The 10,171-nt window shown below is 31.7% G+C and overlaps 2 protein-coding genes across 3 annotated transcripts; one reads left to right on the top strand and one right to left on the bottom strand.

The window, feature by feature from the left end:
• The first annotated feature begins 705 nt into the window (after window positions 1-705).
• On the top strand, window positions 706-2,051 carry LOC107458422 (uncharacterized). Its single transcript, XM_016076631.3, has one exon. It carries the CDS (start codon window positions 1,102-1,104, stop codon window positions 2,026-2,028), a length of 927 nt encoding a protein of 308 aa, XP_015932117.1. The 5' UTR covers window positions 706-1,101; the 3' UTR covers window positions 2,029-2,051.
• Window positions 2,052-2,355: 304 nt separating this feature from the next.
• LOC107458455 (calmodulin-binding receptor-like cytoplasmic kinase 2) lies at window positions 2,356-6,191 on the bottom strand. 2 transcript variants are annotated; one of them, XM_016076659.3, is made up of 6 exons: window positions 5,898-6,191; window positions 5,570-5,802; window positions 5,140-5,302; window positions 4,974-5,063; window positions 4,510-4,805; window positions 2,356-2,910 (listed from the first exon to the last, which is right to left on the bottom strand). In XM_016076659.3, exons 1-6 carry the CDS (start codon window positions 6,097-6,099, stop codon window positions 2,572-2,574), a joined length of 1,323 nt encoding a protein of 440 aa, XP_015932145.1. In that variant the 5' UTR covers window positions 6,100-6,191; the 3' UTR covers window positions 2,356-2,571. The 2 variants fall into 2 exon arrangements, with proteins under 2 accessions (XP_015932145.1, XP_015932146.1); XM_016076660.3 differs by having other exon boundaries at window positions 4,510-4,754.
• Between the last annotated feature and the right edge of the window lie 3,980 nt (window positions 6,192-10,171).

Below are 10,171 nucleotides of genomic sequence, written 5' to 3'. Positions count from 1 at the left end.
TGTATTTAATCTTATTAGTGCGATAATTCACTTGCTTTTATCCACCTATCTTTCTCACACTATGAGAAAAAATGAATGTCAATTTTATTTTGAACCTTTTCTTGGAAGTCACATATTGATAAAAGGATATGGTTTAATTTCTATGATATTTATAAGTACGAGATATTTGTAGCTTATAAATCTAATTTTTGACTTCATCCAATGCTAAGTATTATAGCCCGCAAACTTCATATGCTTATAATATTAAAGATGAATTACATGTCACATATCTATTAAAGATCTATACTTCTGTATTATATATAAAACTATATATATATATATTAAAAATATAAAAGAAAATTGATATACAAATTTTCTTTTTCAAAATAACGTCATCGTATATAATCTATAAACAAATATTTTGTTAAATCTAAGAGTTGAATCTACCATCTTTTCATTTTAGTATAACATACTTGATTTTAGTTAAGAGTAATAATGCTACACATCCAAAAACCAAGTATAAGCAAAATCTAGGCATGTCCTTATTTTGTCCATATTAATTTTAATTGAATCAATAGCATCTATAATCTATAATTCTAACAAACTACCTTTGGACCTGGTAATTTTGGTGAACTAATATTCCTTATTTACTCTACTTTAACAGTTGTAAGAAGTTCTTTAGAAAGGTGGTTTATGCGCTTCTGTTCCTAATCTTTCGGACACACCTTCCCAGCCTCACACGATGGAGACTTTTTCTCCTAAGAAAAAAAAAACGAAACAACCAATCTTCTTCTCTCCCCATTTCCCCTTCTTTGCCCCAAAAAGAAAAAATGACTAACAAACACGATCATCATCACCAACATTGTCGCCTCAACTTCAAAGTCCTTTCATGAAATTTCTGCATGTTTGTTAGTGCTGAATAATTAACCCCCATTACAAAACAAACAAATCTTGTAATACGTTGATCCTCATTGGAAAAGAAAATCGCATCATTCATTCTTCGCAAAGGGGTGATGTGAAAACTAAGAAAAACAAAGAAAAAGAAGGATCTTGATGCACAAAACAAATAAAGATACGGCAGTCTTAGCCTTGTTTTGAAGCCAAAAGGAGAGAAGAAACACAATGGCTTTCCGTTCCTTTAGGGCGCAATCGGTTTCGAATCAAGGATCATACCCATCGGAGAAGATATCAGAAGAGCCATTACCAAGCAAAGTGGCACAGAGCACCGTAACATGCTTCTACCAAACCAATGTGGCAGGGTATTGGCGAAACATATCTATCTTGTGGTGCAAGAATCTCATGAACCATTCCTTACACATCACCGTCGATAGCCCCGGCGGTGACGCGCATTTCGGCTGCAAGATCGACGTCAAGCCATGGCATTTTTGGAGCAAGAAAGGCTACAAGACTTTCGACGTGGAAGGCCGTTCCGTCGAGGTCTACTGGGACCTCCGGTCGGCAAAATTCTCCGGCAGCCCCGAACCGAACAGCGATTACTACGTTGCGTTGATTTCCGAAGACGAGGTGGTTTTGTTGTTGGGAGACTACAAGAAGAAGGCATACAAGAGGACGAAGTCGCGGCCGGCGCTGGTGGAGGCAATGCTGCTTGTCAAGAAAGAGAATGTGTTTGCCCGGAAAAGTTTCGCCACCAAGGCGAGGTTCGATGAGAAGAGGAAAGACAGCGAAATCGTCGTCGACAGCTCCACCGGCGGTCCTAACGACCCCGAGATGTGGATCAGCATCGACGGCATCGTGCTCATCCACGTCAAGAATTTACAATGGAAATTTAGAGGCAATCAGACCGTTATGGTTAACAAGCAGCCCATTCAGGTTTTTTGGGACGTTCATGATTGGTTGTTCTGTGGTGCTGCTGCTGGGCCTGGGCTTTTTATATTCAAGCCCGGCCCACCCGAGGCGGAGAGCGAGAAAGAAGGAAGCGCTGTTGAAGGTTGTGAGGGTAGTGATGATGGGAGTGTTGGGTATTATTCAACTCTCAATATTGCTACCTTTGAGTTCTGTCTTGTTCTATGTGCCTATAAAATTGAGTAATAGAGAGAGGGGAAGAGGGAGAGAGAGGGAGAGTGCCAATTAAAGAATGTAAATTTAATTAGTTTGTATTTATTGAGTTTATTCCGATGGATATAACTATTTTTATTGTTTGTTGCAAATTAAAAGCCCTTTTTTCTTTTAATCAAGCTACATGGTAATATATTTGTGTTCTCCCTTGTTCTGTGCTTGAAATCATTTTAGGCGATAGATAAGGTTCCCATCAAAAAGATTGCTGTGTTTCTTCTTGGTTGATTCCAATCTCCCCAAAGAACCAACATACTATATATAAATAAAAGAAGAAACTCGAGATCACATCTGAGAATCAAATTTAAGAAGGAAAAAAAATGAAAAAATGATTTATTTCTGTAAAATGGCAACAATGTGCTTTATAAAAGAATAAGTTCATCTAACACACCTCTCTTAGAATGTTAAAATTCTTTTCACCGATGAAAAACCTGATTACCAATCAATAGATACAGATAAGACACATAGCATCCACCATAACAAAGTGTGGAAATATATTTAACAATCAATGAACAAATCTTATGAATGAATTTGGTTAGGTGCAGAAGCAAATTTATTGCTCTCATCATCCTCAATACCAAATACCGTTTGCAAATTCTTTCCTCTTTGAGGAAAATTTTCAGATTGGTGAGAAGGAAGAGGAGGAACATTAGAAGTGGCTTCATCTCTAAAGCTTTTCCTGATTCCCCATAGAACCTCTGCACAACTCTTCATTGATGGCCGCAATTCCCGCGACGGTGCAAGGCATTGGAAGGCTAGTTTTAGAACCTTCTTCACTGCCTTGTTAGAGGCCGGGCTTCTTCGCATTCTCGGGTCCATTGCAAACACAGCATCCCCTTGTTTCAGCATCTTCATTGCCTGCATTAACCAAATTATATCTTACTAGGCAACTCATTTTCTTTGGAACAATGTTCTACCAATTTTGTTGTCATATCAAATATAAAATGGATTAAACTAGCTATTTGATCTTTCAAAGATACATGTAATATTGTAATAACAACATTTTGATCTTTGAAAGATTTGTGAATTTCGATATCAGGTTAGTCTTTGAAAATATAGGTTAATAGCCATCTGCAGATTTTTTTTTTTTTTTTACATTGATTTAACCCTTGAAATATGCATATGACCTCATTTTAATTTGGTTTTGTACATGCAAGATCAGACAAATTTATGGATTTACAGAAAATAAAGGACTAAATTGATGTTACATGTATTTTTTAAGAGAGAGACTTATTCAAATATATATCCTTTTTATGAATTAAATTAATGTCACAAATATTTCTGAACCTAACTGAAGTCAATCTTAAAATATAAGAGAACTATATAATAAAATAGATTACTTAATGACAATTATGATGGTGTCTAAAAAATAGTGTCTAATTTATTAAAAAAAATTAAAATTAATATTTAATTTAAAAATATATAAATAAATAATTTTTAATATTTAAAATTTGCTATAAAAAATAAATTAGACAAAAATTGAATACCAAATAATAGATAGTATAGAATTCACCTTACTTAATTATCTATCTGCATAACTAATTCACTTTGCAAACTAACTAAAACCATAGCGCTGCAGAAACATGATCAAAAGGTGCATCCATTTAGCAAGGAATACTTGTGGCAAATCCTTTATGAATTATAAAATTGGAAATGCAAATGTGGTTATATCCTTCTTGAGTAATTCAATATGTTCAATAACAATGTGCATGCTTTGAATAACTTGATAATGCAAACAAATGGTTCTCTTTCTTCTAAGTTCTGGCTGAGTTATATTTTACTTCCACATAAAGTAATTAAGACAATAGTAATAAGGTTTAATTATTTTGTTGGTTCTTATAATTTAACCAAATTTTTAATTAGGTCTCTCTATTTTTTTTTTAATTGGATTCGTAGACTGTTTTTAATCTTGTAATTAGATTCTTTTTATATCAAAAACGTTAAAATTAACCGAATATTTCTCTTAAAATACATGCTGTCAAAAATTTAGCTACCCTTTTAATTATGAATACCTTTAATTTGTAAAGAAATATTCAGTTGAGGAGTGTTAGGGGCCAACAAATTTTGTTATTTGTAGCCATCAATTAGTCATTGTTGGTATTTTTACTAGTATGAGATTTTATCCAATAGTGTAGGATTTACTCACTTTTCTTTTGTTAGTTACGTGTTGGCCAAATTTTAATAAAAGTGTTGATCTCCTAGATTTTCTCTTATTTAGTTAACTCTAATATTTTTTATATTAGAAAAGACTAAATTATAAAATTAAAAGTTGTGTAGAGACTAAATTAAAAGAAAAAAAATATAAGGATCTAACTGAAAATTTGGTAAAACTATAAAGAACAATGGAGTAATGGAGTAATTAAAGCTAGTAATAATTATCTGCAAGAATGCTTTTGAATACTTAGAAATTTTGAAGGGTGACATTGATGAAACAGAAGGAATACTTGATATACTTACCCATCTGATTGTGACTCTCTCTTGGAGGGGTCTGTTGGGCTCGATGGGATGCCGTCCTGTCATCATTTCGACGAGCAAAACGCCGAACGAATAAACGTCGCTCTTATCAGTGAGTTGGTATGTTCTCAGGTACTCAGGATCCATGTAGCCAGCAGTTCCTTTAACTTGAGTTGAAATATGAGTTGCTGAAGGGTCATCAGACAAGCGTGCAAAACCAAAGTCTGCCACTTTGGCCCTTAAGTTCTCTGTGATTAGAATGTTTGATGCTTTTATGTCTCTATGAATAATTGGATTATCTGTCAATCAAACAATATCTCAGGTACTTACTTCCATGTTGCCTGCTTTCACTTTTATATTCATACCAGGAGATAAAATACACAAGTAATTTGAATTTTAGACATAAATTTGTTTAGACTACTTTAGAGAATAAGAAAACATAAAAAAAAACAACACAATATTTCTACCTGTGTACATGTGAAGGTAAGTGATTGCGTGAGCCACATCAATTGCTACGTCTAGACGCTCAGCAATTTCTAGTCCATCCCCTTGAGTACCTGCATTGTTCATTCATTAATTTCACATCAACAAAGTGGTGGTTATAAGATCAATGTATTTGAACACAAGACTTACCATCTAGATGATCGCGAAGGGTCCCATTACTAACATACTCAACAACAATAATCTTCTCTTCTCCAAGCTCCAAATATCCATATAGCCTCACAAGATTCCGATGCTCAATCTTTGACAAGGTGTATATTTCATTCTTGAACTCGTACAAGTGTTTCGGTCCATCCTATGAACAAACTCACTTAGTTTTCTTGTTAGAGATATAACTATTTATGTGTCTCCTCTTATTAGTTTAAGTTTTTTGAAAAAGTAATTTTATGACATGATATTAAAATTCCTGTACCGAAAAGTCTAAAGTTTGATTCTTGTTATATACCACTCTTCTTATCGGCTTAAACTTTTGGGAGGAATGGTTTCAACAAAAATTGTAAGAATCAAAGAATTTTCAGAGAATGGAAATAGCAGAAAGCAGGAGAATGACATGATCATGTACCTTCTTGGCGCGCTTCACGGCAACAAGAGTTCCGTCGTTAAGCTTACCTTTGTAAACTGTTCCAAATCCACCTTCTCCTATCTGATTCTCCGAGGAGAATCTTGACGTTGACTTGTAGATTTCTTCAAAGGTGAAGTTTCCAATCTCAAGTTGCCCACTTGCAGTTCTAGATGATGATGCATAGGAGTTAGAAAATTTCCATTTTGATGAACTTTTGGATGAGTCAATTGAAGCTGCAAAAATCGAAAGAATTCAACACGATGAAGCACAAAACCAAAGCTAAAAATTTTCATTTATTTTATTGTTTTTTTATTCATACTAGACTTACATGATACTCCTCTGACTTTTGATATGTTGTTTCTTTCATCAACTTTTGAGGGTGTTTTTCTTTTGCTTCCGGAGAGGAACAATGCAAAAACAGCTCTGAAAGCAGACTTGAAAGATTTCAAGAAAGAACGATCATTCTCTTTTCTTTGGCTATATTGATTATGCAAACTTTTATTGATGCTGCCTGAAGGTGACTTCTTCATTGGATGCTGCTATTGCCAAAGATCTTCAAGATCCAAATCATTTCTTTGTTTCTGTCTTAGTTGAAAAGGGAGGTAGATATGCCTTCATTTAATTTGATTGTAACTAGTTATACTAATTTATTTCTACTCAGACCAATTCTTGAAACATTGAATTTTTTGAATAGTCCAATGAAAATGAAGTGCCTGCAGATGTGGTAGTTAATTTTATCAAGTTAGCATTTGAATATTAATTAATTAAAACTTAGTTTGATAAAATTTTTATTTTTTAAAAGCTGTAGTATGTGTTTGATAAATTAAATTAAAAATAGTTTTTAATAAGTGTCAGCAACAACAAATATGTTTGATAAAATAATTTTTAAAATTTAAAAATATTATAATAAACATTAATATAAGAATTAAATTTAAATATTAATTAATATACGAAATTATATTAAACTTTATTTTTGATAAGCACAAGTTAACTTTAAAAAAAATTATGTATTTTTTAAAATTCTCTTAATTTTTAAAATTTACAAACATAAATATAAGCATATAAATTTTTTATTTATCAAATATAAAATAAAATACTTATACTTTCAAAAAGTACAAATATTTTAAAAAAAATTTTATAAAAGCAAGGTTAAGTAATTAATAATGTAATTACAAGTAAACATGCTGCCAGGTCATGGGATCGGCAACCAAATCAGAAAATTAAACCTGGTCAATGGCTCTATTGTCCTTTTCAATTTTATTTTTAACTTAGTTTTTATCAGCTGGTTTTTAGTTTTATCACCCTGTTGGTACTAAGTCAATGGCTTATTGGAGTTGGACACTTGAAACTAGGCTTAGCCTTAGTCCCTTTTCTCACTACGTGGCTTCTTGGCCTACATGGAAGTGGCTAAATTGGAATCTAGAAGGATTTTAAAATTTACTAACTTTATTATCTCAATATAATAGAAATAATTCATCTATATATTTATTATATATAACAATATATATATGGTGATTTCTTCCATACCCAACTAGTTTGAGGGTATTACATACCCTTTCTACATGTTCCAATTAAGTGTTGACAAATGTATTCATTAATTCCAGTCAGCAAAGAATTTTTTAATTTTTAAAAATTAAAAAAATTAAATTTAATATATGTATTATATACTTTATATATACATAACTTAATACACTCTACATACGTTTTAACTCTAGTTAAATCAAATCACCATACATGATAAACTTTAAATAAATTAAAAAAAAAAGAAAAAGAAAAAATTGGTTTTCCTCTTCTTCCCTAATCCCAATCCCTTCAACGGCACCAATTCCCCCTAACCCTAATCCCCTCAACGGCACCGATTCCCCAGTGAGGCAGCAAGTCAACAACCCCTCCAGGCTCCAACACCGCCGGCCGTCTCGTCGTCTTCATCTCGCCGGACACGGTGCGGCTCCGACGACCTCCCTCCACGTCGCGTTTTGGCTCGCAGCCTCGCAGGTCGTCTTCTTCATCGCAGCTCCTTGCTCTGTCAGTGCTTCCTCTCCGTCACTGCTTCCTTCCCTTCGCCAAAGTCTGCTTCGCTGTGCTCGAACAGGTTGGTATCTCCTCACTTCTCTGCGTTGGTGAAGTGAAAGTGTGAAACCCGTTATCTCTGTGTTTTTTGTTATTCAAGTGGATTTTAATTTAATTAAGCGAGTGAGTAACTGATTAATGATGTTGAATTGTTGATTATAAATCTGTTTATGTTATGTTGTTAATGGCAGATTGATGATGTTTATGTTATATCTGTTTATGAATCTGATTAATGATGTTGAATTGCTGATTCTTGGCTGTGTAACATACATAGGTTAATGGCAGATTGATGTTTGTTTTCTGATTATTAGTGTTTATGGTTGTTTTGTTGGCATACCAAACTTTATGCCATATTCATCCCAGCCACTCTTCACTGCTACACAGTCCATCTCCAGAAACTATATAGCAATCTTCAATTCTGGTGTTTGTGCAAGAATCTAAGAATAGGAAAAAAATCAACAAAATGTAAGAAAAAAATTTATTAATCTCTATTCTATATGATTTGTTTAGGCACTCTTAGTTTGTTGTTTGGAGACAGAGTAATATAGTCTCAAACTCTGCTGGGATGACTTAGGGTGTGTTTGTAAAACACGTTGAAGAGGATAAAAGTGCGTTTCAACATTATCCCAAAAGCTCATTCACTAGAAGTAAGAAATTATAACTTCTGCGTTTACTTTACTCAACGTACGTTTAGGTTTGTTGCTAGTTATTATTGGTTTTTCCATAATTTTTTCTAAATAAATACTGAGAATATTAAAACAATTATTCTAATTTTTGTGCATTATTTACTATTTTCATTTTTTATAATATGTATTATTATTCCAATTAGAAATGATAAATTAAATAAAAAATTAATTATAAATAATAATAAAAATATAAGTTGTAAAAAATTAGAATCTAAAATTATAATAAAAATAAAATTAAGAGTACTTAAAGAGAGTACCAAAATATGTTATTTTAAATATTTTTTAATTTAATAAATAAATATTATATTTTACTATAAAAAATATTTAAAAAGTTGTCGATTTTTATGTGATTTTTAATTTCATAAATAAATATTCATTTTTGTTATAACATAATAAAAAATTATAATATACTAAAATAGAGTACAGTAAAAAGTTATTATATAAAAAATACAAAAAAAAAAGAATTAAATACACTTAAAAAAATAATATTATTGATGTTTATGTTATATCTGTTTATGAATCTGATTAATGATGTTGAATTGTTGATTCTTGGCTGTGTAACATACATAGGTTAATGGCAGATTGGTGTTTATTTTCTGATTATTAGTGTTTATGGTTCATCCTCAGGGTAATAAACAATAGGTTCTGGCAATGGAGGCAATGATGTTAGGCTGAGAACACTCTCCAAAAATGCATGTAAACAGTATGCTGAATATGTAACATGGTATCCACCTTCTTGAACAATTACAAGGCGTCCATCACTGTGCTGTTTTGTAAGATCATAAACAATCTTCCCAATTTTTCTATAACCCTCCGTTGTTAAGCATTGCCTTCCATTTGGATCAAACTGAGGCACATAAAGTAAGTAAAGATTCTTTATTGTTAGATAACGAGGAAAAAAGTAAAGATAATGTGATTTGACTACTGTTAACATTGTCATGTTCCATTCAATTGAAGTCTGTAGAAGGAAATTTTACACAAGAAGTATTTTTTTAATATCTTATTTAAAGGATTCAATTGTGAAAGAAAACTGACTTTACTTCTGCTGTAATTGATGAGAACAATCTTTTTTGTGATTGAAATGAAACAGATAATTTCTAAGGGTATATTTGGTTGAGGGGTTAAAAATAGGTGAAAATGCTAACTATGGCAAGAGTATAAATCATGAACCTAAAGAAAATGAAAAATAGAACTTACTGCACTGGAGTCTAGTCCAATTGTCAAAACAATCATATCAGGTCCAAACTTCTGGATCGATGGAATAACCAATTCATTGAATGCATAAACATATCCGTTGTCCCAGTTCCATTTGATTTTCTTTTTCCAATTTTTTCTCCTTCAATAGCATTAATTTAGAATTACAGAAACAAAGAGTACTTCAAAGAGTAGTAAGAAAAAAAATTAATAGTAACAATTCTTAATAATCGTACAACATAGATACAAGTTATAGCTCATATAAAATTTTTGGTGTTAATGATTATAATCTCCTGTTTATGATTTATTAGTTTATACTTGATTATATAGATGTGATGTTCATTTCGAGCGGCCTAACCAATCAATAAGAATTGGTACACAAATTTACCAGAAATTTAAAGTGATATATACATTAAAAATTTGTAAACATACCCTTATTTGTTGTTGATAATTATAGTCTTTAATCAGTAGAAATTTCTTTGAATGATAAAAATGGTTGAAACATTCTATAAAAAAAATTTGTCATAACAAAATCCATTCTTACAAAAATAAAGAAAATTCAATATTCCAAAATATAAATATATAGGATTGTTATAGATGTTAATTTATATATAGAAAGATTCTATAACAATAGATAGCTACCACAAAAAAA

This window comes from Arachis duranensis, chromosome 7 (assembly GCF_000817695.3).
Source record: "Arachis duranensis cultivar V14167 chromosome 7, aradu.V14167.gnm2.J7QH, whole genome shotgun sequence".
In the NCBI taxonomy this organism is placed as follows: domain Eukaryota; kingdom Viridiplantae; phylum Streptophyta; class Magnoliopsida; order Fabales; family Fabaceae; genus Arachis; species Arachis duranensis.
This window is presented reverse-complemented; position numbering and strand designations above follow the sequence as displayed.

Excerpts from the sequence above, each read along its gene's own strand:
- LOC107458422 (XM_016076631.3), top strand. The coding sequence starts at position 1,102 with ATGGCTTTCCGTTCCTTTAGGGCGCAATCGGTTTCGAATCAAGGATCA.
- LOC107458455 (XM_016076659.3), bottom strand. The coding sequence starts at position 6,099 with ATGAAGAAGTCACCTTCAGGCAGCATCAATAAAAGTTTGCATAATCAA. Across the intron at positions 4,806-4,973 it reads TTACCTTCACATGTACACAG|ATAATCCAATTATTCATAGA; the intron begins GTAGAAATATTG and ends TTTGATTGACAG. Across the intron at positions 2,911-4,509 it reads AGAGAGTCACAATCAGATGG|GCAATGAAGATGCTGAAACA; the intron begins GTAAGTATATCA and ends TGGTTAATGCAG.